The sequence below is a fragment of the Macrotis lagotis genome, chromosome 2 (assembly GCF_037893015.1).
Source record: "Macrotis lagotis isolate mMagLag1 chromosome 2, bilby.v1.9.chrom.fasta, whole genome shotgun sequence".
NCBI classification, from domain to species: Eukaryota; Metazoa; Chordata; class Mammalia; order Peramelemorphia; family Peramelidae; genus Macrotis; species Macrotis lagotis.
In genome coordinates, this window is record NC_133659.1 from 101,271,042 (window position 1) to 101,296,988 (window position 25,947).

Below are 25,947 nucleotides of genomic sequence, written 5' to 3' on the forward strand. Positions count from 1 at the left end.
GCAAGTCACTTCCCATGTAGACCCCTCCATTTCCTCTAGTATAAAATGAGGGGGCTGAAAGAGATTGTCTCTGAGGTTTCTCTAGCTCTGACTACTCTATTTCTCCATCTAGAGGGTGGAGAAGGGGTCACCTTGGCCTTGAATTAGGGGGAAAAGGAGAGCCCCCATTCCAAGAGGGCCGGATCCTAGGATTCTCTCCTTCCTCACATCTAGCTCCAGTCTGGGTTTTCGGGGTTGGGGAGGGGAAGGGGGAGTGGAGAAGGGGCCACCCCCTCAGGGTGCTGATTGTAATCAGGAACAGGAAGCTAGGATGCCACAGGGGGGCGGGGAGGAGGAAGCACGAGTTCCCCCCATCCTCACCCCTGGGTCTCCCTCCCCCATGTTTCCATGGTGCTGAACCCCCATTCTGGTCCTCACCAGCTCAGCCGGCCGGTGGTTTGTGCGTGGGCAGGCAGCCTCAGGCCCCGGGGCCTCCCGGGGATAGGTGGGAGGGAGGGAGCTGCTTAGGCAGCAGGAGAAGATCCACAGCCTGCACCTGGCTATCCCAGCTCCCCAGGGGTTCTCTGATTATCCCCCAGGCTCCCACCCCTCTCAGCCTTCTTCAACCCTCCTGGGGTGCTTAGCCGCTCGAGCCGGAGAAATCTGCCCTTCTGTCTTTGTGGGGCTCACCCTTCTAGGATGGGCCTGGGGTTCCAGTACCCCTCAACTTTGAACATTGGAGGTTAAGCTTGGACTCCTGAATGGAGTGAGTTTCAAACCCCAGAGCTGCCCCTTACTACTATCACAAAGTCACTTCATTTCTCTAGTGTCAATTTACTCATTGATAAAATGAGGGGCGGGTTGGATTAGATCAGGGGTCAGCAAAATCTGGCTCCTGGGTCAGATCCAGTCCACTTCCTATTTGTTGCATAAAACCAAGGTGAATTTGCCTCAAGGGCCATAGTTTGCCTACCCTAACTTCAGGGACTGAGTTGCCTGTGGCAAATAAACAAATATAAAGCACTGCCCAGGTACTTCGCAAGGTCCTGGGGATACAAATGCTAAGATTAAAACGGTCCCTCCAAAGGTCTCTGAAAATATTTCAGAGAGAAGGGAGTGAGACCCTTCAGTCTTCCTTGGTTCCATCTGGAGATTGGGTCTTTGGACTTGGAAGAGATACCCTGGGGTTGCCCAGGTCAGGTTCTGCTTTGGAGGAGCCAAACAAATAAGCAAGTACACCTAAAGACACATAAGACTCCCAGCCCCCCAGGGCCCTTGGGGTCTGTTGGGAGGAGGGGAAGGTCAAGGACACAGTTTCAGATCTTGGTAGGGGTCTGGAGCTTGGAGGGGCTGTGTCCTTTTACTCTGCCCTAGGCCTAGAAATTGATTCTTCCCTCCTGTTCCTCACCCCAGACTCCCTGGAGCTGTCTAATTCCTTGTATCAGCCCCTTGGGGGGAGGTTATTTGGGATGAGGGACTGGGAATACTGCAGAGTTTCTAGAATGCACTATGCCTTGGCAAACCCCCATTAGGATTCTGGAGCAAAGCAAGCACAGGGAGTTCCCTTGGCAGGAGGTTGCCAATCCCTAGAGGCAGGGGGTGCCAGCCACTCTATAGAATTTGAGGTGAGGTTAAGGACAAATTAAGGGCTGGCCTATGTGTTGGGACCTGGGACTCCCCAGTCCTGTATTTTTTTTTCTCTACCTTCCCCTTTTGTTCTACCCCCAGGCTCAGTTTCTCCAATGTAGCATCCAGATGCCAAGAGCCCAGGATTATTGCTTCTGAACTGCCTATCTTCGCCCTATTCCCTGCCCCTCATGCCCCTCCCATCAAGGCCCTGGGGTTGAGAGGCTGGGCTAGCCTGGGCTCAGCTGCACCCGCCCCCATATGCCCGCCCAGGCTTGTCTTGCTGGTGTGATGGCTGGAGCAGGGTGGACCCATCCAAGAAGAGTTAGGGAGAGGACTCCAGAGAACGTAAGTGTGACTGGGTGCTGGCCCATGGAGACTCTGCCCTTTCCCCAGGCCAGCTGGGTACCTCTTTGTGGCCATCCTAGGGGGGGAGTTTGGGGTCCCATGCTTTGTCTTCCTTGCCTTCCCGTGACTGGGGGAGGTGGTAGTAGTGTCAACTTCTCTCCTTAAACCCTCTTTCTATTATGGATTTGGGGATCCCCTTTCCCCCTCTCACTGTCTGAGGGAACAGAGAAGGATCCTGAAAAATCCGGGATCATCAGGGAGTTGGGCTTAGCCGGGTAGGGACCATGGGCAGCCCCTAGGTCTTTCTCCCAATACTAGTTAAAACAGTACCCAAGCTCTTCAGTACCCTTTTTGGACATGTGGGACTCAGCTGGGGTATGGGGAAGGAGCAGCAACCTCAGCATCCTCCCTTAAGTCTGAGACTCCCAGATCCAGACAAAATCATCATCTGAGCAAATCTGTCATCTCCAGAATTTGGCACTTTATTACCCTAGCCTCAACACTTCCATATACTACATATACAAAGTGGAATCAATTAGTCAGTCAGCCGTTATGGGCCAAGGCTGACTTCCTTGTACTAGGGATCTGAGACAAAACAATGAAATGATCCCTACTTTCAACAAGTTTGTATTAGAATACTGGAGACAATATGTCCATGTAGAATAACATGTAGAATAAATACAAGGTAGTTTGGGAGGGAGGGCACTAACAGATTTGGAGGTGGGTCGAGAAAGACTTCTGGAGGCGGCTAGATGGTGCAGTGGATAGAGACTGGACCTGGAGTCAGGAGTACCTGAGTTCAAATCCGGTCTCAGACACTTAATAATTACCTAGCTGTGTGGCTTTGGGCAAGCCACTTAACCCCACTGCCTTAAATAAAGAAACTTTTTTTAAATAAATTTTTTTAAAAATTAAAAAAAAAGAAAGACTTCTGGAGAATTGGAAAAGTGGCTTGAAAGAATGAAGAGAATCTGTGAAGTAGGGGGAGAAGAGAGAAGAGAGGCCTTCCAGGGTCTGAGATTGCCCAGAGCAAAGATAGATGGAGGAGGAATTCCGAAAAAGGCCAATGGGACTGTATTGTAGGGAGTGGGAAGGGGTGGGATACAAAGCAAGACAGGCAAGGTGGATTGGACTAACTTGTGAAATGGAAGTGTTTATATGTTATAACTATGAGGCAATTGGGAAGCACTGGAATTTATTGTGGAGAGAAGTGGTCAAGGAAAGACTTGGATGGAATAGAGAGAAACTATAGAGATGGGCACAATGAAGAATTCAAGTGATGAGTGATGGGGGCCAGATGAAGGGGGTGACTGTGGGAGTAGAAAAAATGGGTCACATGAGAAAAATGGAGTGGTCAAAGATAGAAATGGCAAGATTTGATCACAGATATGGCATAATGGAGAGGGGGAGACCAGGTGGGATAATGCTGATATTCTGAGTGGGAGATTGTGCCTTCCAAAGAAACAGAAGTTTGGAAGATGGGTGGGTTCCAGGGGGAAAGATCATGAGTTCTGTTTTGGATATTCTGAGTTTGAGGAAACTTTGGAGCTTAAATGTCCAACACATGTGTTTACAGTAAAGTCACCCACACCATAAAACATGTATTCACACAATATATACTTGCACACACTTGTAATTAGACCAACAAGCATTTATTAAGCACCACTATGTACTGGACTGAGGATATAAGGACATATATGGATATACTGTGTTCACACAACAGATAGAAACGCTCCTAATGCTTATAGATATGCTTGCTGGTGTGATGGCTGGAGCAGGAGGGACCCATTCTAGGGAGAGGACTCTGAGGAATGTAAGTGTGACTGGGTGCTGGCCCATGGGGAGTCTGCCCTTCCCCAGGCCAGCTGGGCACACATGAAATATTCTTAGAAATATGCACACACATGCATATAGAATGTATATCCAGCACCTCTTCATACATATCATACACACAATCATAGTACAGGTACACACAGCCATGTCAGGTTCCACTTTTCATCTTCCACCAGGTCAAAATGGTGGCTTGGACCTTCCCTCCTCTACTAGGGTAGGATTTCTTGGAAGAATGATCTTCCAAGAGGTGGGACTTCGGGACCATAAGCTCCTCTATTCTTCTCACTCACTATTCTCATCCTCCTCTTCCTCTCGGGGGGATGCCTGAATCATCAGATCAAGACTATGAGGAAGAATTCCTGGACAGACCCTCAAGAGCCAAGGCTGGGAAGGGTATGGTCAAACTTATGTTTGAGAGCCAGGACTCCTGGATCTAGGCCCTTTCCCCTTACATACTGAGCCCGGGAGGTAGCTGGAGATCCTGGAAGGACTTGGGAAAGATTCAAGTTGAGAAAGATAGCTTCTGATTCTTTGAGGACCTTGCTTCCTAAATGAGTGGGAGGTGGTCTTTTTTCTTGTCCTTTGTCACCTCCTTTTTTTGCTCTCTTCTGGAGTCTGTCCTCCTGAGACTCATAGGTTGTTTTGGAGTCCAGGTCCTAATACTGCTCCCCCCCAACCTCTATTAGAGCAGGTATAGCCTGCTCAGGCCAAGTGCCTGAGTTAGGGGAGACAGAGAGAGAGACAGAGAGACAGACAGACAGGGGCAGAGAGAAAAAGAGGCAGAGGCAGAAACAGAGAGAGCAAGAGTTGGGTTGGGTATTTGATTATGCTGCCCTTGACCAGCCTCCTCTTTCCTAGCTCAGATGAGGGGCTTCTTCAGATGTGACCTAGAGACCTTTGTGCTGGGTCTCATTCAAACCTACTCCATTGTCCAAGTACAATTGCTATCATCCTCTTTCCCCATTGCTTTCCTTCTCTTTAAATACCTGCTCCAAAAAGAGGGTGGGGGAACCGAGGCCTAGCTGGCTATGGGGGCCCCAAGCATGAGATGAGGTTAGCAGGCTTCCTCTTTGGCCTAGTGAAGGCCTTGCTGCCTGTCTCCCCTTTCACCAGCCCCAATCCCCTGAGCCTGGAGCCTGGAAAATCTGATGAGTCTGCAACTCCTAAGTTTCCAGGCCCTTATCCAGGGGCCTGGCGGCAGCTCTGAGGTTTGGGGCCAGACTGGGGGGAGGGAGCATCCCCCCCAGCTCTGTCAGTAGTGGGAGGGGAAGCTCAGAGGCTTAGACAAAACCATTGTAGAGTTGTCTCTAATCTCTCCATTAGATTGTCCTGGTTCTTGCAGAATGTCCATGTCCCACAGGATAGGAATCTTGTTTCCTACCCCTTTCCTTTCCCTGTCCTCCTGTATCCCTGCTTTCCCCATCTCAGTCTATCCAACCTCTGCCACCCCTTCCTACTTTGGCTGTATGTGAGCTAACCTCCCCCTTCACCATCACCCCATCTTTCCCATATACTAGCATGCTTCTGGCTTTAGGGTGGGGTAAGGCTCCCTGGCTGGGTATCATCCAGGTCTGGCCACCCAGACATGGACTGTATGGGACAGGAGGAGCCAGTTTGAGCAGCAGTGACAAAGGGAGAGGAATGAGTTAGAGGCCATTGGACCCCTCTTAGATCAAGTCCTTTCTCTTTCCTTAGGTTCATCCCCAAGTTGAAGGGGTGGAGGGCAAGGTCTACTGACTGACTCCCTGGCTTCTCAGTTTCCCCCACTAGGGAACATGTTGATTCTCTTGACTCTGACACCAAATCAACTCTTTTGGGTCTTCACTTCACTTTCCCAATATCCAGGTGTATACAGTGGAAACAGGGCTAGGCTTGGAATCAGAGATCAGTGTCCAAACTTTGTCTTTGTCTTTTATTACCTATGTTATCTTTGTTATCTTGGGCCAGGCATTTAACTTCTATGGCCTCAATTTCCTTTTCTGTAAAATAAAGAAGTGGACTAGATGACCTCCCTTTCCCCTCTAAGTTTATAATCCTGTGATTCTATGATCACAACCACAACTATGTGGCCTAACAGATAGAGCTCTAAGTCTGAAGTCGGGAAGACTCAAGTTCAAATCTAGCTTCAGACAGTGATTAGTTGTGCGACCCTGGGCAAGTCACTTCACCTCAATTTCTATGTCTGTAAAATGGGTATAATAAAAGCATTCACTTCCTGGAGTTGTGAGGATCAAATGAGATAAAAATTTTAAAGCGCTTCATCTAGTCCTTGGCACCAGTAGGTGATTAATAAACACTTTTCCCCTTCCTTGCCACACCTTGACCTAGATTCCAATCCCAAGTGGCATTTCACCTCAGTAAAATGAAGGGGTAAATTAGATGGCTTCTAAAATAGTTAATTCTGTGACCTGACGTTCCACCTGCCCAGAGAAGTGTGTAGGTACATAGGTACATACAGGTTGAAGCCTGTGCAGTCAGGACAATGCAGAGAAAAATGACACCACCCTCCATCTGTCTCCACTGCCATCATTGCCAAATGTCTTGCCCATGTGGGCTGCTCACATTGTACTCTTCTGTCCATCTCACCGTCGTTTCTATGATACATTAAAGTTAAAAAAGTGCCTTCCCCAAACAACACTATGAAAAAGCCAAATAGCAGTATTATCTGGCTTTTAACAATGATGAACTTGAGACTCATGGAGGGTGACTTGACCACAGTCACCTTCAGAGCAGGGATTTGAACCCAACTTGTTTAACTCAGAGGATTCTAGATTTAGAGCTGGAAGGACCTTGGAGGTCTTAGACTCCATTTTACAGATGAAGAAATTGAGACCTCAAGTGAATACAGCAAGTTAAGTATATGAAGTGAGAGTTCAGCTGAAGTCTTCTTGACTCTGTCTATGCCTCTGTATCTAATACAGGCACCTCTCTTCTAGAGGGATGGAGAATTGCATGCCTTTCCAGTAAGCCCACCCTACCCCAGAGAGAGAGAGAGACAGAGAGAGAGAGAGAGAGAGAGAGAGAGAGAGGAAGGAATTGGGGAAAAGGATGGGATTGGCATTAGGGATGGAGATAGGGTTTAGGACGGAAATGAGTTAGACATGGGGGAACTCACGCCTGCCTGCCCTCATTGTTTTCTGGCCTCGAGCTGGCACCTCTGTTGCCCTCCTCTCAAAGCCAGTCCCAGATAGGCAGGCAAAGCTCCTCTGTTCCTTGCTCTCCCAGCCCCACTCTCAGCCAACAGGCTGGGCGGGGAGGTTGGTGGGTGGGTGGGTGGTGGAAGGGAGGGGCTGGCTCCACCCCCACTGTCTCCAAACTATCCCTTTCAGGTTCGGTTATGAGGCCCCTGCTCTTCCTCACTGTCCTTCTCTGGCTCAGAGGAACCTTAGCAGAGGTAAGGTGGGCATGCTTGACTGGGGTGGCGAGGGGCTCAGGCAAGTGGGGCATTTCTGGGCTTGCCTCCGCTCCTGTGGCCCCACAGCTGGTCTGCATTAGGTTAACCCAGCGGCTGTTCCTGTGTTGACTGCTGGCAGACCAGAGACCAGACTTCCATTACTTTTCTGCTTGCTGCCCTAGAAACTCTGGGAGATGAAGTGCTTGTGCTTGGGACCATCAGAGACAATGACCCATCTTCTTCCTTCTGCCCCTGTCCCATGCCAGCTAGAAGTCTGAGTACTGGGCAGTTTATCCCAACTGTTCTCCTTCTTGCAGGATGATGATGATGGATGCAACCAGGTAGAGATACCCACAGAAAGGGAGCATGGAGGTAGGTGCTCAAATAAACCCCTGGAAAGTGTGTGCAACATCAGCCGATATTCTCCACTTATGTCTCCACTTATTCTGGCCCATGGTTATATTTTCTCCCTCTTTGCATCTTTTCTGCATGAACATTAATCTTCCCTAGTCAGTAAAATAGGTGAGGCTGGTGAGGCACCCCCTATTGTGTGGCATATGGTACCATACTTGAAGGCAGGAAATCTGGGTTCATCTGCCAGGAGCTGTGTGATCCAAGGCAAATCTATTTTCTCTTCTGGGCCAGAATCTTTTCTTGTGTAAAATGAGGGAGCTGGATGTTTGATGATGAAACATGGACCTGTTCTCTCCTCCTAGGACAGCCCCTGCAGGTGAACGTCAGTAGTCAAGGTCAGCCCACGAGCCTGATCCTGAATTGGACACCAATCCCAGTTGGACTGGGCTATGTTCTCCATCTTACTCGTCTGGGCCTCTCTGACCCCCTTGAGAGACTGCAGCTCCAGGCTGGCTCCAATGCCAGTGGTTTCAAGTTCCAGAACCTGGTTCCCGGGAGCCACTACAGGCTTGAGGTGACAGTGCTTCTGTCCTGCTCCCAGAATTCCACCGTCATCCTCACAACTCAGACCAGTAAGTGGCATCAGTGAGAAAACCTGGCCAAGGGGTACCTTCAGGAGAATTGGCAGAGGCCAGGAACTGGACATAGATGGGCAGTTTTTCAGGGATCAGATTTTACAGGATGATCTAATTTAGGGTCTAGATAGAATTTTAGAAATTGAAGGGAGAGGGTTACACTTCCCCTCACTCCCTTATCTGTTCATTGGATGTCTCCTTTTTGTTCTTGGCCTAGCCCCTTCACCTGTCCACAACCTGAGCCTCAACACCACTAGGAGCCCATTCAGGCTAGAGGCCTCTTGGGACTCTGCTCCTGGAGAACAGGATGGCTACCAGCTTCTCCTTTACCACCTGGAGTCCCAGACATTGACTTGGAACATCTCAGTGACTCCGGAAACTGTCTCCTACCATTTTGACAGTCTTTTGCCTGGCAGTGAATATGCGTTATGGGTTACTACCTGGGCTGGTGACCTCCATGCTAACACCAGCATCCACCAGTGGACAAGTAAGGAGAGTATCCTGACTGACCTTTGCTGGAGTAATGTCCTCAGGGGCCTGGCAACCTGGAGGTTGGGGTGAGGAGAGGGCAGGTAGGGCAGAACCTTATAGACAAAGTATTTTGGAGAGAAGCTCATTTCTCTGATCTTCCATATCTATCTACCCACCATGTCAAGATCACGTCAACTTCCCTCATTTTCTAACTTTTAAGGTAGTTAGGTGGCATGGTAAATAGAGTCCTGAATCTGAAATCACAAAGAACTAAGTTTGAAACCTGCTTTAGACATTAACTATGTGATTCTGGGTCAGTCATTTAAAATCTCAGGACCTTAGTTTCTTCATCTGCAAAATGAGTGGATTGGCCTTACTGGCTGTTATCCTCTGATCTTTCTTGAGATTAACCATTTTTCTCTCTCTCTGCCTCTTAGCTCCAATACCCCCAGAGCATTTAGTATTATTTGCCAGGGGTACAAGTGCCCTTCAAGCCTCTTGGAGCAGGGCTGAAGGGGCAGCTTGGTTTCACCTGACCCTTTTGGACCTCTTGGATGGTACCATCCTCACAGCTGTGGCCAAGCGGGACACCACCAACCACACCTTCTTCAACCTCTCCCCGGGTACTCCCTACCAGCTGTCACTCAATGCTACTGCTGGCCTCTTACAGACTGGAGAACTCAATGCCACCGAGTGGACCTGTGAGTGCTGTTGGGGAAGTGGTGCAAGAAAGGCAAATTGGCTATTCTTTGGTATCCCACAATGAAAAGGTTTACAACTGAATAGACCCCCTCCCTCTCCAGTTAATCAGTTGATAATTACCTGCAGTAGCAGTAAGACCCCCGTTCTTCTCTAACACATGCCATGTGGTAGTCATCAACATCTGGATGGGTCACTGAACATAGAAAGATGGTAGGGTATCCAAAATCCACCTAAAGCATAGCACCTACCTTCTAACCCTCTATTTCTCCTCCATCTCTTTCTCTTCCTTCAAACTTTTTCTTCTTTCTCTGTGATTGCTTCCAACAGATCCTTCTGCCCCCTTTGACTTGATGCTGACTCCTTGGCCCCCTGGGCTCTCTACGAGCTGGCAGGCAGGGCCAGGGCATCGAGATGGTTACCTGTTGCGGCTGAGTGGGCCGGCTGAGAGGAACTATACCTTGGGACCTAAGGCTGTCAATGCCACCTTTCCAGGCCCTCTCCCTGCTGGCTATTACACTTTGGAACTCACAGCTCTAGCTGGACCCCACAGTATCTCAGTTCTGGCTGATACTTGGCTGGAGTGTAAGTTTATATGTATGGGTATAAGGTTCAGGGTGGTTTCTTTCTGGGTACTGCCCATAGGCATCGGCCTTACAGTCTGAGGTTATCTGCAGCCTCCTAGGTCTCCACTGCCTGGGATCCTCTTGACCCATGTCTGTGGGGCATATATAGACAGAAAGGATAAAACCGTTCAGATTCCTCCAAGAAAGGAAGGAGGTAACACTTAGTTGAACCCAGAATTGTCTTACCTGAGCCTTTCACCTTTCTGATAGCACACCAGATAGGATTGAGCAATAATGCTTCTTATTAGATATGAAAATAGGACAATTCAAATCATTGTGCATTAAATACCTAGGGGGAGGGTGCAGAAGGAAGGGGATTTACCCAATCCTTGCTGTGTGCCAGACCTTTTGCTAAACCCTTTACAATCACTATCTTATGGGAACCTAATGGGTTGACACAACAGCCATGGGAGGTATGATCCCTTTTACAGATGAGGAAACTGAAGAAGACAGAAAGAGTCTAAGGTTAGATCTGAACTCAGATCTTCCTAACTTCAGGCCAAGAACTCCACCCATCCATCCAATATACCCCCTAGCTGCCTAGAGCAAATTGGGCCCAAAACAAAAAGATCATGCACTTGGAGCCAGAAGCCCTGGCTTTGAATTCTGTCTCTGCCACAAGCCAATCTCAATTTCATTGTTTGTGCCCAAGTTTCTACTGTATTTTACTTCCTCTCCTTAAAAAAAATATTGATATCTTTTTTTTTATATATTTCCTCCATTTTCAAATATATTTTCCCCTTCTTTCCTTTTTTTTTTTTGTTTTGCTTTGTTTTTTTAGTTTTTTGCAAGGCAAATGGAGTTAAGTGGCTTGCCCAACGCTACACAGCTAGGTAAATTATTAAGTGTCTGAGACCTATTTGAACCCAGGTACTCCTGACTCCGCCAGTGCTTTATCCACTACACCACCTAGCTGCCCCTAGGACCTTTCCTTTTAACAGAGAATGAAAAAGGAAACAGAAACAGTTGAGCAAAGCTAACCAACACATCACTCCAATCTGACAACATACACATCCATAGTACCCACCTTTGAGAAGAAGGGAAGGAGAGGACATTTTCTCCTCTCTTCTGCAGGGCTAGACTTGGCCTTTATAATTATGAACATTGTTTCTTTAAGTTACTATTGTTTCTATTTATGCTATTATAAGTGGATTGATTTTCTGGTTCTGCTTTCTTTAATCTTCCTCAGTTCATATAAGTCTTCATATTCATTTTTTCACTGGGCACTACCATCCATTATATTCATATAGCTCAATTTGTTTAACCATGTCCCAGTTGATGGGCATTCCTTTTGTTTCCAGCTCTTTACTAAGTCAAAATGAGCTAACTCTCCTTCATCTAAAAAATAAGGAGATTAAATACTTCACTAGCCTATCTCAGTTTCCTCATCTGCAAATGGGACCATAAAATTTATTTATACTGCTCATTTCCTGAGGAAAACTTTATGGACTGTGAAATCAAATTTTGTGTGTGGGTATTATTATATTATAATTGTTATTATTATTATTATTGCTATTGGTCCTTCAGTCTTTGATAAGTCAAATGACTTTTGGAAAGAGTTGATTGGGAAAACTGGTCCATAATTTCCCGCTTATATTCACAGGAGGGAGCAAACAACTTCCTCCAAACAGTCAATTCTCTTTGCCCCCTTTGGAATGGGAAGGCACAAGGGTTAAAAAGAGAGGGCGGGGCTTTGTCCCCAGGGTGGGACAAGAGTTAATTATTGGACATTTCTACCTCTGGTACTCAATTGTCTAGATTATTATTTCATACATATATGAATATATTCACATGTGAATATTTATGTTATATATATGTGTGTATATATATATATATATATATATATATATATATATATATACTTTTTATTAGTAGGTCAATTCAATTCAACACATTTATTTGCTATTTCCTCTGTTTAGGACTCTCTTCTAGACACTGGGGAGACAGATATTGGGAAGGAAAAGGTCCCAGTATTGAGGGAATTTAACATTCTATTTTTTGGGAGTGGGGAGGGATAAAAATGAAATCTTCACAGATAAAGAAAATAAAGTTATTTTAAGACTGGAGAGAGTACTAACAATTGAGAGGATTAGGAAAGGTTTTAATTTGGTAAAGTTTGTTTTTGTTTTTTTAAACCCAACTTTGCCTGTGTTGAATTGGGGTGGAAGGATTTTGGCTGACCACTTAGGTAAGTTGTAATGGTGATATCCAGGTATCCGAGGTGAGCCAGAGAGGAACAGGAAGCCCCAACCCAGACAGTCTGGAATTCAGTGCCCATAGATTATAAAGGAACCATCTGCTCTGCTTTTCTCATACACATTTCTTTATGTTTCCCTTGTGATACTCTCAGGCAGAATGGTGGGATACCAAAAGCCATGGGCTTGGTTTGAGCAGACTTGGGTTCTAGTTATGCCTCTTAGTCATCCTTAGCTATGGGACTTAGAACTGATTACTTCATCTAAAACTTAGTTTCATCATTTTTGAAATAAGGATAAAACAACTCACAGAGTCAGGTGGTTATGACCAAGAAAATGCTATGCAAGCATGAGCTGTTATTTGCTGTTCTGGCCAACCTATAGACAAGCCCTCTTTTTCCCTTAGTTCAGCAGAGACAGAATTGTTTTTCCCCAGAAAGGGTTTTAGTAAGTAACGAAGGGGAAAGTGAAACAAAGCCAAATACCAAAGCATAGGAACTTGACAGAGAGAAGAGATCTTATCCTGAATTTTGTAGCTAGCCACAGCTTGGCTTGGCTGGCACTACATATACAACCCACTCCTTTTCTCCATCATAACTCCGCCTGGGGGGTGTTTCCTTACTGCATCCCTTCCAGATTCCAAGGCCAGGCCCCAGCCTGGGCTTCTCCACCTAACTGGACTGCAGGCATCGAGGGATCGAGGCAGAAGGGTACTGCTCTATGCTGAGGGTTCCCCAGACATCATTGCCAATGTTTCTGTGCTTCCCAATGCTACCCACATCTCTTTCCGAGGGCTGGTGCCTGGTGCCCAATATCGAGTCGATGTTATCTTACCCTCAGGGATCACCACTCAGAGCCTTATGGGGCATACCTGTAAGTATCAGGATAAGGTGGTATCAGAGGGAAGGGTGACACAACAGAATAGATCATGGTGACAAGGAAAGAGGTGTTGCTCAGTCATCCTGAGATCAGGAACCCAGGCAGCTGCTCCCTGAGAGATTGCAGGGTGAGAACTGGCCAGTGAAGTTATGTCCAGTCTTCATCACTAGGTCTTACATCCTTGCAGGGCCCTTGGCTCCACAGTCATTGGAAGTCACAAGCAAGGGCAGCACCTCCACCCTGGATGTCCGATGGGTATCTCCAGAAGGAATGCGGGATGGGTACAGGGTTTCCTGGAAGGAAGAAGGGGCCCAGAAGACCCTAGGCTTCCTCAGTGTGAGCAGCAAGCAAACTAATCTGACTCTTAAGGGCCTCACCCCTGGTTCCTGCTTCAACGTGTCAGTTTGGGCCTGGGCTGGGCACCTTAATTCTACCTCCCAGAAGACACATATTTGCACATGTGAGTTTTTAGCTCTTCATTCTCCTGATATCTAATATAGGATATCTAGAATACTCTCTTATTTCCTGGCTTTCTGTATGTTCTGTAATAGTGGTGGTGGTAAGGAGGCTTTCTGAATCTGCTTCTTCTCTGTGTCTGTAGGTCCTGCCACCCCTGCCAACCTGAGCCTGGGCAATGAAGGCAAATCTTCTACCCTGACTGCCCACTGGAGCCCACCTCCTGGGGTCCTGGATGGTTACCGGTTATGGTTGTACCATCTAATGCCCTTGAAGCTTAAGGAAGAAGCAACACTCTCTTCTGAGATCCAGAACTTCTCCTGGTCCCAGCTACCCTCAGGCATGGAGTTCATGGTGAAGCTGGTGGCCCTGCGGGGTATAGAGGAGAGTGACATTATAAATGCCACAGCCTGGACATGTAAGCACACTTGGTACCCCATTCTTCTTGCCCTAGTTTCCCCCTATTCCAGCACATCCCCATTCTATTCTTGATTTCCTATATTTTCCTATTCCTTCTGTACCATCTGCAAGAATATCCATGGGGCTTCTGGGAATGCTGCCTCATTCCTAATGCAGGGCATTGCCCATGGATGCTAACCACACTGGTTATTTCCCAGATCCTGAGGCACCAGCAAATCTGACTCTCTTCAATGTGGGCAGCCCCGAGGCCCCAGCCCTACTAGCATCCTGGAAACCAAGTGGAGCACAGAGCTTTGAGTTTACTTTGTACCAGCTGCCGATGGGCAATGCCATTCACCATGTTATCCTCATGGGCAATGTCACCAACTATACCTTCTGGGGGTTGGAGCCAGGGACAGCTTACAATGTGAGGGCTGGTGGCATTGGGGGACCTTACCAAGCCTGGGCCCCCAACTTAACTTCATGGACTCGTGAGTAGCTGTTTCTATATCTCACTCTTGGGTATGTTGGGAAGTGGCTCATTGTGATTCATAGGGGAATCCAGGAGATGGAGAGAATACTGCAGAATTTCAGAACCAGTAGGGGACTTCAGAGGTCATCCAGTTCATTCCCCCGGTTCTAAGTAGGATGGTTCCTAACCCAACTTAGACTGCTATAGCAAGATTTTGGGTATGGTGACATGCACTCCCAAGGCCAAGAAAGGAAGAGGAGAGCAGAGACAGTTCAACAACCACTTTGAGACTCTTGTCCCTTTCTGAACCAAACCTGAATCTCATCCCTTGTCTGGGGGGAACTGATGATAGGATCAAAGTTCTATGAGGAGCTCTGTCTAATCTAGTTCTAGTCATATTGGGGAGGAAGAACAACAACCCTGCTTAAACCAATTTTCTTTCTTTCTTTCTTTCTTTCTTTCTTTCTTTCTTTCTTTCTTTCTTTCTTTCTTTCTTTCTTCCTTCCTTCCTTCCTTCCTTCCTTTCTTTCTTTCTTTCTTTCTTTCTTTCTTTCTTTCTTTCTTTCTTTCTTTCTTTCCTCCTTTCTTTCCTCCTTTCTTTCCTTTTTCTTCTTTCTTTCTTTCTTTCCTTTTTCTCTTTCTTTTTCTTCCTTCCTTCCTTCCTTCCTTCCTTCCTTCCTTCCTTCCTTCCAGGATTGAGGAACAGGTTATCTAAGATCATTGCTTATTACTTACAGCTTCCATCTCCTTCTCTGCTCTCTGTTACCTCTGTCCCCATTTTGCTCTCTCCACAGTTCCTTTGCCTCCAGTCATGGTCAATGTGACCAGTAAGGACCCAAGCAGGCTGAGGGTCTCCTGGGACCAGGCATTTGGGACCCAGGTTGGCTACCGAGTCACTCTTCACCAGGAAGACACCACAGTGAGCATCACGACTGTAGGACCTGAGGTGAACAATATAAGTTTTTCCAATCTGACTTCAGGCACCAAATACCAGGTGGAGATTGTTTCTCTAGCTGGGCCTCACCATTCTGCAGCAGCCAACATCACCAGCTGGACCCGTGAGTGGAGGGAATCAGAGATCAGGATAGGGAGGAGGGAAACCGAGTAGAGTCAACCAACCAATGTTTGTTAAACTCTTATGGCCTAGGACTGTGCTGAGTGTACTAAGAAAGGAAACAAAAAAGACAGTACCTGCCCTCAAGAACCTTACATTCTAATGAGGGAAACATTGTGTAAGCATTGAGGTATATAAGATAGAAGCAAAATAGAAGACACTAAGAGAAAGCAATTGCATCTGGGGCTGGCTGGGTCCAAAGGCCCCCTGGGTTATTCCTCTCTGCCTCAGTATTTGTCCATATCTCTAGTCCACGTTAGGAAGGGACCACTGCAAGTGCTTCTAGTCTGGGTTAGAAGGGGAGGGTGATGGAAACAGAGATGGGATGCTTTAGTTTTATTTCAAAATTAGTTGTGTCTTTATTTGCTTGTCCTCCTGAAGTTCCCTGGGACTGGAGTGAGCTAGAGGCTTCAGTGGACACTAGTGCTCTCAGGGGAGGGACATGGTACCAGGTCATGTTTGGGTGACCTGTGTGCTCTCTTATTCTCTCTCACCCTCTCTCTTGCTCTCTATCCCTGCATAGTCCCACTGGTGCCCAAGGAAATGTCAGTGACCATGCAAGGAGACAATGCCATGGTGGCTTTGACTTGGGCTGCTGCCCCACATGGACAGGAGGAATGCCAGGCCCACCTCTCAGAGTCTGGACAATTATTCCACAGACAACCTGTGTCCCTGGGCCAAAGCCGCCTCATCCTCAGGGGCCTGATTCCTGGACGTGCTGTCTTCCTCTCTGTACTGTGTCTAGCTGGACCTCTCAAAGCTTCCACCAATCCAATAGTGCTACTTGTTGGTAGGTTGGATTTCTTGGAGGCTGGGCAGGGGCAGTTGAGTATTAGTTCAGGTTAGTTCACTGATGCCCACTCTGGGTCTTTATCCAGGTTCATGCTAATACCTCTCAGACTGGCATTGCCCTTTATGTTCTTCAAGGTAGGCAGTGATGCCCAATATAGAATTTCTTCCTCTTTGTGGGAAGCACCCCTTGATGCGGTAACAGTTATTTCATCTCTCTATTCCTTTTGATGGGAAGCTCTACCACCCACCTACACATGGACATCCAGTTCTCTGGGGGATACTACTTAGGAAACATTGGCCACAAGATGATGATCATCTGGTCCCTATAGAGCCCAGACCAGTAGAAGATGTGCAGTGCCAACCCGAGGCCACCCGCCTGGCAGTCAACTGGACAGTACCTATAGGAGAAGTGGACACCTGTCTGATGGTGGCAGAGCAACTGGGGCCTGGAGGGAAAGTTCAACCTGTCTTCAGTGCCAACACCTCCCAGAATGTCCTCTGGCTCCCTGGCTTGACCCCTGCCACCTCTTACCGCCTTAGCCTCACCTTGTTGGGGAAAAATGGGCTGTGGAGTCAGACAGTGACTTTGCTATGTACCACCTCTCCAGAAGGTAGGCATGCATTGTCGGCATTATCCAGACCCCCCCCCCCTGCCCCCAGTGCTGGTCTTTGAACATAATCCTAGAATATCTTTTCCCCAGTACTCCTGGGTTCTTGATTGGTTGCTCTAGCAGAAAAAGTATTATGTTTGGAGTCATGGTCTCCCTAGGTCTCAGCTTCCTCATCTGTAAAATTAGGAGCATGGGCTAGATTTTTTCCCCTTTTGATATAGTTTATTCAGTTTGTTAAATATTTCCCAATTACATGTAAAAAGTTTTAACATTCATTTTTTAAAATTTTGAGTTCCAAATTCTTTCTCTCCCTCCTTTCCACTCTTCCCTCCTCCTTGAGAAGGCATTGATTATACATGTGAGAAGATATTGATTATACATGTGAAGTCATACAAAATATATTTCCATATAGGAATGGTCTAGATTTAAAAAAAATAAATTTTATTTTACTTTCAAATGAAGATCCACCTTTTCTGCCCACTTCCTCCTTTACTTCTCCCTTCCTCTCTCTCCTTCTCCCCCCCCCCCCACTGAGAAAACAAGAAAAACAAAAGCCCTATTAAAAACAAAATAAATTCTGGCCTAGATTTTGAAGGTCCCTTATATCTGCAGGGCCTGTGAACTCAAATTCTTTCCATTGCCTGTTTACCTTTTGTCTTCAGATCCAGCTTTTAAGACTATTACCAACAGTTTCCAAATTAGGCACTCTTTTATTGTTATTATTCTGCAGTTGGGTCTTGATCCTTTCCCACTTCTGCCCCTAGCTTGGCGCCCCCCAGAGATGGCAGCTGCACCTCACTTGGAGCCTGAGGCAGGCGCTGGGGTGGTGATTACACGGGACATGTTTGGTGAGGACAATGGGCAGATCCAATGGTATGGTGTTATTGCCACCACCAATGCCTCATGTAAGTGTCTACATATGAAGTGGAGCCCTGGAGACATTGCCTAATTTTGGGGGTGGGGTGGGTGGGTGAAACTCTGATACAAAGGGCTGGGACATGCAAAAGGGTAGAAGGGGATCTACATAAGACCAGGCAACTCATATTTGGAATTAGCATTTAATGGTGGGTACTACCAGGATTGTACTTGGTTGAATGACCTCAAAGGGGCAGACACTACAGAAATGTGGACATAGCCATGGGAAAGAACATGAGATATGGTTGAATGAAGGAGAGGGTCTAAAACTACTAGACTTGGTAGGTCAAGCTAAATGCTTATCTCATATGCTTCTGGACGTTCTGTGAGGAGTTTCCTTTGGGTGAGTAGAAATAATAGGCTGAAAAAGGAACGGTAAAGAGGAAAGGGTCTGTGGAGAGGAAAACCTCTTTATGGAAAAGTGGTCTATGTTCCTAGGATTGATAACTAGATGTTCTCTCTTCCTACTTTCCCATTTTCTAGTGGTACAGCCATCCCAGGAAGCCATCTCCCACACCTGGTATGACCATTACTACAGAGGACTTGACTCTTATTTGGCTGTCTTGCTGCCCTCCCCCTTCCGCCCAGGCCCATGGGCAATGCCCCGATCTTGGACGGTGCCTGTTGGCACTGAGGATTGTGGCCAGACCCAGCAGACCTGTAATGGGAAGCTCAAGCCAGATGCCCAGTATAGGTGAGGGTTGAAGGGGGCTAGATGGATCTGGAGAGAGCCTGGTTCGATTCATCAGGTTGGGCTGATACACAAAGACCACAGGTCTGCCTGTTCTATGGGTTCAGGGAGTTTGCCAGCTCTTCTGACCTCCTGGGAAAAATTGATAGAAATAAAGTTAGGGGGAGCCTGACCCAAGAAGGCGGGGGCAGGTGGCATCCCAAATGCTCCTGGCTGGGGAACTAATACTTTCCCCTTGAACCCTGAATGAATCCCCAGGTTCAGTGTTGCAGCCTTTACCAGCTCTGACCCAGTCAATCCTACTGTCTCCTTTACAGCCTTCTCAGGTAAGCAGGAAGTGAGAACATCTCATTTGTTAGAGCTGGATTTGGGAACTAGGAGAGGGAGGAGGTGGTTTTTGTAGATTCTCTTTCTGTGAATTATTTCTAGCATGAAGGGATGAGATTGAGGTTAGATGTTTTCCACATATGGTTACTTTCAATATTTATTATTACTTAGAAGAAGGGATAAAAAGGGAGGGAGGGAGGGAGAGACAGACAGACAAGAGAATAAATGGAGGGAGAAAGAAAGAGGAAAAGATAAGAAAAAAAGTAAAAGGGAGAGAGTGAGAAAGGGAGAGACAAAGACAAAAGAGGGAATTAAAGGAGAGAGAAAGAGGGAGAGAGAATGAATAGAAGGAGAAAGGGAGAGGAATGAGGGAAGAAGGGGGGGAGGGGAAGGGAAACTAGTATATTATATATATATATATATATTATACACAAAAAAGTCATTACAGTTTTAAACCCTAATAATTTAAAGGAAGGGAGAGATCAGGAAGGTCTGGCTCCAAATTCTTTAAGTCGTTTAATCTCTTTGTGGCTTGGTTTCTTCATCTGCAAAATGATAAATGGTGATGGTGGTGGGGGTTTGGACTCAACAGCCTTGAAGGTCTATTCCAGTTGATCCAATGATCCCAAGGTTATTCCTCCAGGTTTGAGTGTTTCATGATCTCTGAATGTTCTAGAATTCCTGGGTCAGATGGGACTGTTTGCCCTGTTATTTATCTCATGGTTGGTTGCCAGTGGAGGAGAGGGAGCATACCCACGAGTTGAGGACAGGACAAACCCGAGCTTTTGAGCTCCCATTCAGGATGCCATCTAGCCTCCAATGTAGAGAGGAAGACAGGGAGGAGCCTTAGTTTCTGGAGCTGGTAGGTGGTAGGGTAGACTGCTCATTTGTTTAAAAGTTTCTGGGCTTCAGGTGTTGGCATGACTTTGATAGGGGAAGCTGGGGGCAGCCCTCAAGGTGAGCTAAGTGAATATGTCTAGGTTTGGGTGGTTGGTTGGACACGCCATCTTAGGCTGCTCCATCCTTTCCTTCGTCCTCCCCAGAGCCTCGGGTCAGTGTCTCAGGGGCCTCGGTGCCACTCCTGGTGGCTTCAGGCATTGTATCAGGTTGCCTCTTTACCCTGTGTGCCGTCCTAGGCCTGCTCTGCTGGAGACGTGTGTGGGTTGAAAGGTAGGCCTTGTGGCAGGGGATGTGGAAGGGGAAACAGGTAGAAGGGCTTCCCATGGGCTCCAACTGTAGTTCCAGAGATTGAGGACTTTGTGGTGGGCGTTGAGGCCAATTGGCTGAAGAAGAATGAAATCTCCTTTAGAGGGGGTGGGTTTACCTCAGCTATCTGGTCCTTTTTCAGCTGACTTCCTTTTTGTAGGGCAGAAAAGAATCATTTCTCCCAAGAGATGACACCCTACAGCCTAAGGTGAGTGTTATTTCCTGGGCCCCCTCCCTGGGTGAGGCTGAAAGTTGCAGATGAGGCTGCCTGGGTGGATTAAGTATCCTGTTTAATTCTTATGGAAAAGATGAAGAGGTCAGAGCATCACTTCAGAGCTGAGAGAGACCTTTGAGGTGCTTGAGTCCAATCTCTTCATTTTAGTGATGAGGAGCTGTAGTGTTATTAAATGACTAGCCTGTGCTAGGAAGTATCAGAATTGGTTTTTGAACTCCAATCATTCCTAATGAAAAAGTCCAATGATCTATCCAAACTACCTTTGGATGGATTTATAACTGATAAAGTATCCAGACTCAGAGAAGTCATTAAGGGTTCCACGACAGCTTAGAAGATCCACTGTAGAGTGTACCACTTTTGACCTTTTACTGCTGATATAGACTTTCCATCAGTGACTTGGATAAAAACATGTAAGGATTTTCCTCTTATCTGCTGATGACACAAAGCTAGAGAGACAGTTAACATGTTAGATATTTGAGTTTAAAGATCCCCAAGAGATCTTAGATGGAATCTAATAGTATAAAATTTAAAGGCCAGGAAGGTAAAGTCTTATACTTGGGTTCAAAAAACCAATTTCACAAATACAAGATGGGAGAAGACAGGTTAGATGGCAATTTATCTGAAAAAGATTGAGGGTTTTTAATGGACTTCCAATTCAATATGAGTTGGACAAAAAATGCTTAGGAGGACAGAAAAACACTTTCATCAAACAGCAGAAGAGGATAAAAACAAGATAGACTCCTCCCATACACACAGAGGCATATCATCAGTCATATCATGAGTAGGCGTGGGGACAAGGCAGGAAATACATGTGACCATCGAATATGCATAGAACACAAATAGCCACTGAACATGGGTGCTTAGGGCAATTCATAATTCATTTCCTGGAGACTGTTGAATATTTTGAAGGGATGCCATCCACCATGCTTTTCTCTTCTAGGCGTCCCTACTGAATTTTTGCTGCTCTCTGTTGCCACCTTCTGGAGGTCTTCAGCTTTCATTTGTCTTCCCACCTCCACCTCCTCTCCATCTCTGGAGAGAGGTTTTGGCAGGCCTTTTAACTTAAAATCCCAGTATACCTATACTTGACTAAGGGAAGTCCTTTGACATTTTCTCAAGGGTTTTAATTGTAATTTCTTGTCATGAATTGACATATATCAACAAATATAAACATTTATTCTTCTATGTAAAGAATTGAAAGAGGGTTGTATGTGAAACTATGAAAATGACTTTGAAGATGTATGTGCAACTTATTTAAAATAACATATTAGTTCTAAAACTGTCCTGCTTATTAGTATCTTTCTCTGAACATCTGTTCTCCTTTGTACATTAAAAAGTGCTTCAATGACCTATTCTCTTTCTTTTTTGGTGTCATTATTGTTAATCCTTCTCCTCTCCCATGGTCTTCTCCCCTCTATTGTCAATGTTAATATTGATAAGGAAAACAAATCCATAGATTGGTCATATTTGAAAATGTGTGTCTCATTCTGTACCTCGAGTCCATCACTTTCATCAAGAAGTGGGTATTAAGCTTCATTGTCCCTCTTCTGAAGTCATTGTTAGTCACTGTATTGATCAGAGTTCTTAAGTCTTAAAGTCTTAAGAGTTCTTAAATCTTAAAAGTTATTTTTCTTTACAGTATTGTAGTCATGTAAATTATTCTCCTGGTTCTGTTCACTTCCCTCTGCATTAGTTCATATGTCTTCCCAGATTTCTCCAAATACATACTTTTAGTCCTTTTTACAGTACAATAATATTCTATTATATTCACATTCCTTAATTGTCCAATCATTCCTCAATAAACATTTCTTTATTTTTCAGTATTTTGCTACAATAACAAAAACCTTCTATGAATATTTTTATATATATAACTTTGTCTTCTTTCTTTGATTTCTGTGGGGGGTATATTCCTAAAAATAGTGTCACTGGATCAAAGAGTACCCACAGATGAGTGATTTCTTGATTATAGTTCTGGAATGTTATACTCATTAATGCCTATCCTCTCATAACCTCTCCAATAACTGTTTTGTTCTTTTTTTAAAAAAATCATCTTTCTCAATCTGATGGGTTAAGAGGTAGAACCTCAGAGTTGTTTTGATTTGCAGTTCTTTTATTAATTATTTAGAGTATTCTTTTCATATGGTGAAAAATTTTTTATTGATTTAAGGCAATGAGATTAAGTGATTTGCCCAAGGTCACACAGCTAAGTAAGTATTAAGTGTCTGAGGCTGGATTTGAACTTCTGACTCTAGGGCCAGTGCTCTATCCACTGAGCTACCTAGCTGTCCTCATATGGTTCTTAAAAGCTTGCATTTCTTCTCTTGAGAAATGCTTGTTCATATCCTTTAACCATTTATCTAATGGGGAATGATTCTTTTTCTTATATATTTGAATCAGTTCCTTCTGGATCTTGATTACCAGAACTTTATAAGAAAAATCTGATGCATAGAATTTCCCAGTTAACAGTACTCTCTTAATTTTGCTATATTGATTCTATTAAAAATTTTTCAATCAAAATTTCCTAATTTATCTCCTGTGATCATCCCAATTTCTAGTTTGATCAAGAGCTCTTCCCTTAGACAGCTAGATTGTGCAATGCTTAGAGTACTGGGTCTGAAGTCAAGTAGACATGAGTCCAAATTTGGCCTCAGACTAGAGAATAGATTTATGTGACCTTGAGTAAAAGTTTCCTAACTGTAAAATGGTGATTATAGTAGCACCTACCCCCTAGGATTGCTGTGAGGTTCAAATGAAATATATTTTTAAAAGTACTTAGCATAGTTTCTAGCATATAGTAGATGGTTAATAAATCTTCCTGCTTTCCTTTCCCCCTTCCTTCCTTCCTTTCTTTTTCTTCTCTCCCTTCCTTCCTTTTTCTTCACTTCATTCCTTCCTTCCCTCCCTCCCTCCCTTCCTTTCTCCTTCTTTTCCTTCCTTCCTTCCTCCTTCTTCTTTTCCTTCCTTCCTTCTTTTCTTCCTTCCCTTCTCCCTCCTTCCCTCATTCCCATAAATTGGGAGGACCCTCATAAGAGGGACCCAGTAGTTTCCTTCCTTAGGATTCTAATCTTTCTCTAGTGTACAGGACCAGACTACCAGCAGGGTAACCATGTCCTTGACTGACTGATTCCCTTTGCCCACAGGAACAACCGTCGGCCAATTGTTATTCAGAACTTCCGACAGAGCTATGAGGCTAAGAAAGCCAATGCCCATCATGCTTTCTTCCAGGAGTTTGAGGTAAGGTCCCTGCTCTGGTCAGAGCCTCAGGGTAGCTCACAGTCTCAGATGAGAGAACAGGTCCCCTTGATCTCTTCCCCACAATACCTCTTCTGAAGGATAAGGTGGAGGTGGTACCTGATTCAGCTCCTTGATCACCTGTTATCCACAGGAGTTAAAGGAAGTTGGCAAGGAGCAGCCCAAGCTGGAGGCAGAACACCCTGCCAATACCATCAAGAATCGCTACCCACATGTGCTACCCTGTGAGTACCAGGCAGGCATTAGAAGTGGGTAAGGGAGAGAAGCTAAAAGGCTTGGGATGGGGTCTTAAGTAGAGGAAGGTGAAGGGACAAGGTAGTTGTGCTCATTGTTCAAAGTTTTTTCCCTTAGATGATCATTCTCGAGTGAGATTGACTCAACTGGATGGCGAACCTCATTCCGACTACATCAATGCCAACTTCATTCCAGTTAGTACCTTCTGTAGGGGCCATCTGTCTGTCTGTGGGGGTGGCAGGTTCTTCTATAGGGCATCTGTCCCAGCACATGTCTTTATTGAAATAGGCTTCTCTGGTCTATGTGTTTTAGTTGTCTATGCTCAATTGAATATTTTTATCCATGTGGCACATTCATGTTTGCCTGTATTATTTATGCATGTGTCCTGGTGGTGTATATTTGTATTTTGATTATCTAATTATTCAGATTATCTGTGGGATGCTCTGTCCTTGCCATTGCCCTATCCCATGGGGTATAAAGATATGTATGTATGTGGGCACCTAGATTAAAAAAAAGTTCTATGGAGTCACCCCTCCAGGTTCCAGTCTTGTGATTTTATACATATATATATATATATATACACACACACATATATATATTTGTGTATATATGGATGTATATGTATACAAATATATAAGTAAATATTCATGTTATCACATATTTACATGCATGTACACATAAATATTATTGGGGGAAACACATTGAGGACCTCCATGTTGTATTTATGGGAAGGTGCACCATAAAAATGGTGTTTGTATTCTGGTGCCTGTCCTCTCCTCTCAGGGTTATACTCGGCCACAAGAGTTCATTGCCACCCAAGGTCCCCTCAAGAAGACGCTGGAAGATTTCTGGAGGCTGGTGTGGGAGCAGCAGGTCCACACAATTGTCATGCTGACTGTGGGCATGGAGAATGGACGGGTGAGTGAGCATACCTTGTAGTTGCTTAAATCACCACGAGGTGGCAGCGCAGACACCTTTCCTCTTGGGCAGCCTCACCTGTCTATCATGCTTGAGGATGGAGGTCCTTCTCCATAGAACTTCCCCTATATCCAGAGTGGAGGAGACAAGGACTTGGGACAAGCCTCCCCATTTTGAGGAGTGGGAAGACTGAGGCTGAAAGAGGGACAATGACTTCCCTGAAGCTTCCTGGAAGGTTGAACAAGGTCCCAGAAATCCTCATTTCTAGGTTGATGCTCTTTGTACCTGTTCCCATGTTCTTTTCACCCACATCATCTTCATCTGTGGGTAAAAAAAAGGAGTAAAGGAGGCAGACATGTCAGGAAAAATAGATTAGGCCAGGGAGAAGTACTGACTCATTCTTCAGATCCTAGGATGTCAAGTCAGAAGTGACCTAAGAGACAATATCTTTTCCTTCTCCCACCATTTAGAGGAGTAAATTGGTCACCCAGGGAGTTAATAACAGAACCCAGGTCTCTTGTCTCACTAACTAGGCCACCTCTCCCTTAGCCAGTGAACAATGTACAGAAGATAGGTTTCATGAGTCCCTTGAGTCTTCCAACCTCCATACCAAACACTCCCAATTCTTTCAACCAGTCCTTATTCAGAATAACTTTTGGATTATGCCTTGGATGAGTAGGATTTCACAGAGGGAAAAGCTCTGGATATGGAGTCCAGAGGATCTGAAGACAGTAGACATTAATTAAGTATGTACTATGTACTTGATAACTCTGCTAAGCCCTGGAGATAGAAAGAAAGGCAAAACCCCAAGAAGCTCCTGTTCTAATGGAGTAAATTACATATAAAAACTTGAATGTGCAAGATCTCTCCAGTGTAAATGGGAGGTACCAGCAGTGGAACACTTGACAAGGGTCTCCTTCAGGAAGGTCTCCTTCAGAAGGTGATATTTGAGTTGAATCTTGAAGGAAGCCAGGAAACTCAATAGGTGAAGCCAAGGAGAGAGAACATTCTAGGTGTAAGGAATGACCAATAAAAAGGTAGAGAGGAGGAAGATGAAGTATCATGGTCAAGGAATGGCAAGTGGACCAATGGACTGTCAAGGACACAGAGGGAAGACTGGAAAAATAAGGGACTGGGTGGTGAAGGACTTTAACAGCCAAACAGAAGATTTTTCTATTTGATCCTAGAGACAATAGGGAAACTTTGTTTACTGAGTAGGGAATTGGCATGTCAGAATTGTGTTTTAAGAATATTACTCTGGCTGCTGAATGGAGACAGGAACAGAC

General features: G+C 45.4%; 1 protein-coding gene across 2 annotated transcripts in view; it reads left to right on the forward strand.

Moving 5' to 3' along the window:
- The first annotated feature begins 1,714 nt into the window (after positions 1-1,714).
- LOC141512974 (receptor-type tyrosine-protein phosphatase V-like) overlaps positions 1,715-25,947 on the forward strand; it is a 35,142-nt gene continuing 10,909 nt past the window's right edge. For both annotated transcript variants that reach the window (XM_074222376.1, XM_074222377.1), the window contains exons 1-23: positions 1,715-1,953; positions 7,116-7,180; positions 7,498-7,552; positions 7,897-8,166; positions 8,387-8,656; positions 9,078-9,341; positions 9,670-9,924; positions 12,797-13,033; positions 13,227-13,499; positions 13,641-13,913; positions 14,113-14,385; positions 15,161-15,424; positions 16,004-16,270; positions 16,602-16,883; positions 17,648-17,788; positions 18,282-18,492; positions 18,748-18,815; positions 19,860-19,986; positions 20,183-20,230; positions 23,398-23,491; positions 23,643-23,733; positions 23,861-23,937; positions 24,527-24,661. In XM_074222376.1, the coding sequence (XP_074078477.1) occupies positions 7,124-7,180; positions 7,498-7,552; positions 7,897-8,166; positions 8,387-8,656; positions 9,078-9,341; positions 9,670-9,924; positions 12,797-13,033; positions 13,227-13,499; positions 13,641-13,913; positions 14,113-14,385; positions 15,161-15,424; positions 16,004-16,270; positions 16,602-16,883; positions 17,648-17,788; positions 18,282-18,492; positions 18,748-18,815; positions 19,860-19,986; positions 20,183-20,230; positions 23,398-23,491; positions 23,643-23,733; positions 23,861-23,937; positions 24,527-24,661 (4,032 nt within the window). In that variant the 5' untranslated portion in view covers positions 1,715-1,953; positions 7,116-7,123. The remainder of the gene's footprint in view (positions 1,954-7,115; positions 7,181-7,497; positions 7,553-7,896; positions 8,167-8,386; positions 8,657-9,077; positions 9,342-9,669; positions 9,925-12,796; positions 13,034-13,226; positions 13,500-13,640; positions 13,914-14,112; positions 14,386-15,160; positions 15,425-16,003; positions 16,271-16,601; positions 16,884-17,647; positions 17,789-18,281; positions 18,493-18,747; positions 18,816-19,859; positions 19,987-20,182; positions 20,231-23,397; positions 23,492-23,642; positions 23,734-23,860; positions 23,938-24,526; positions 24,662-25,947) is intronic.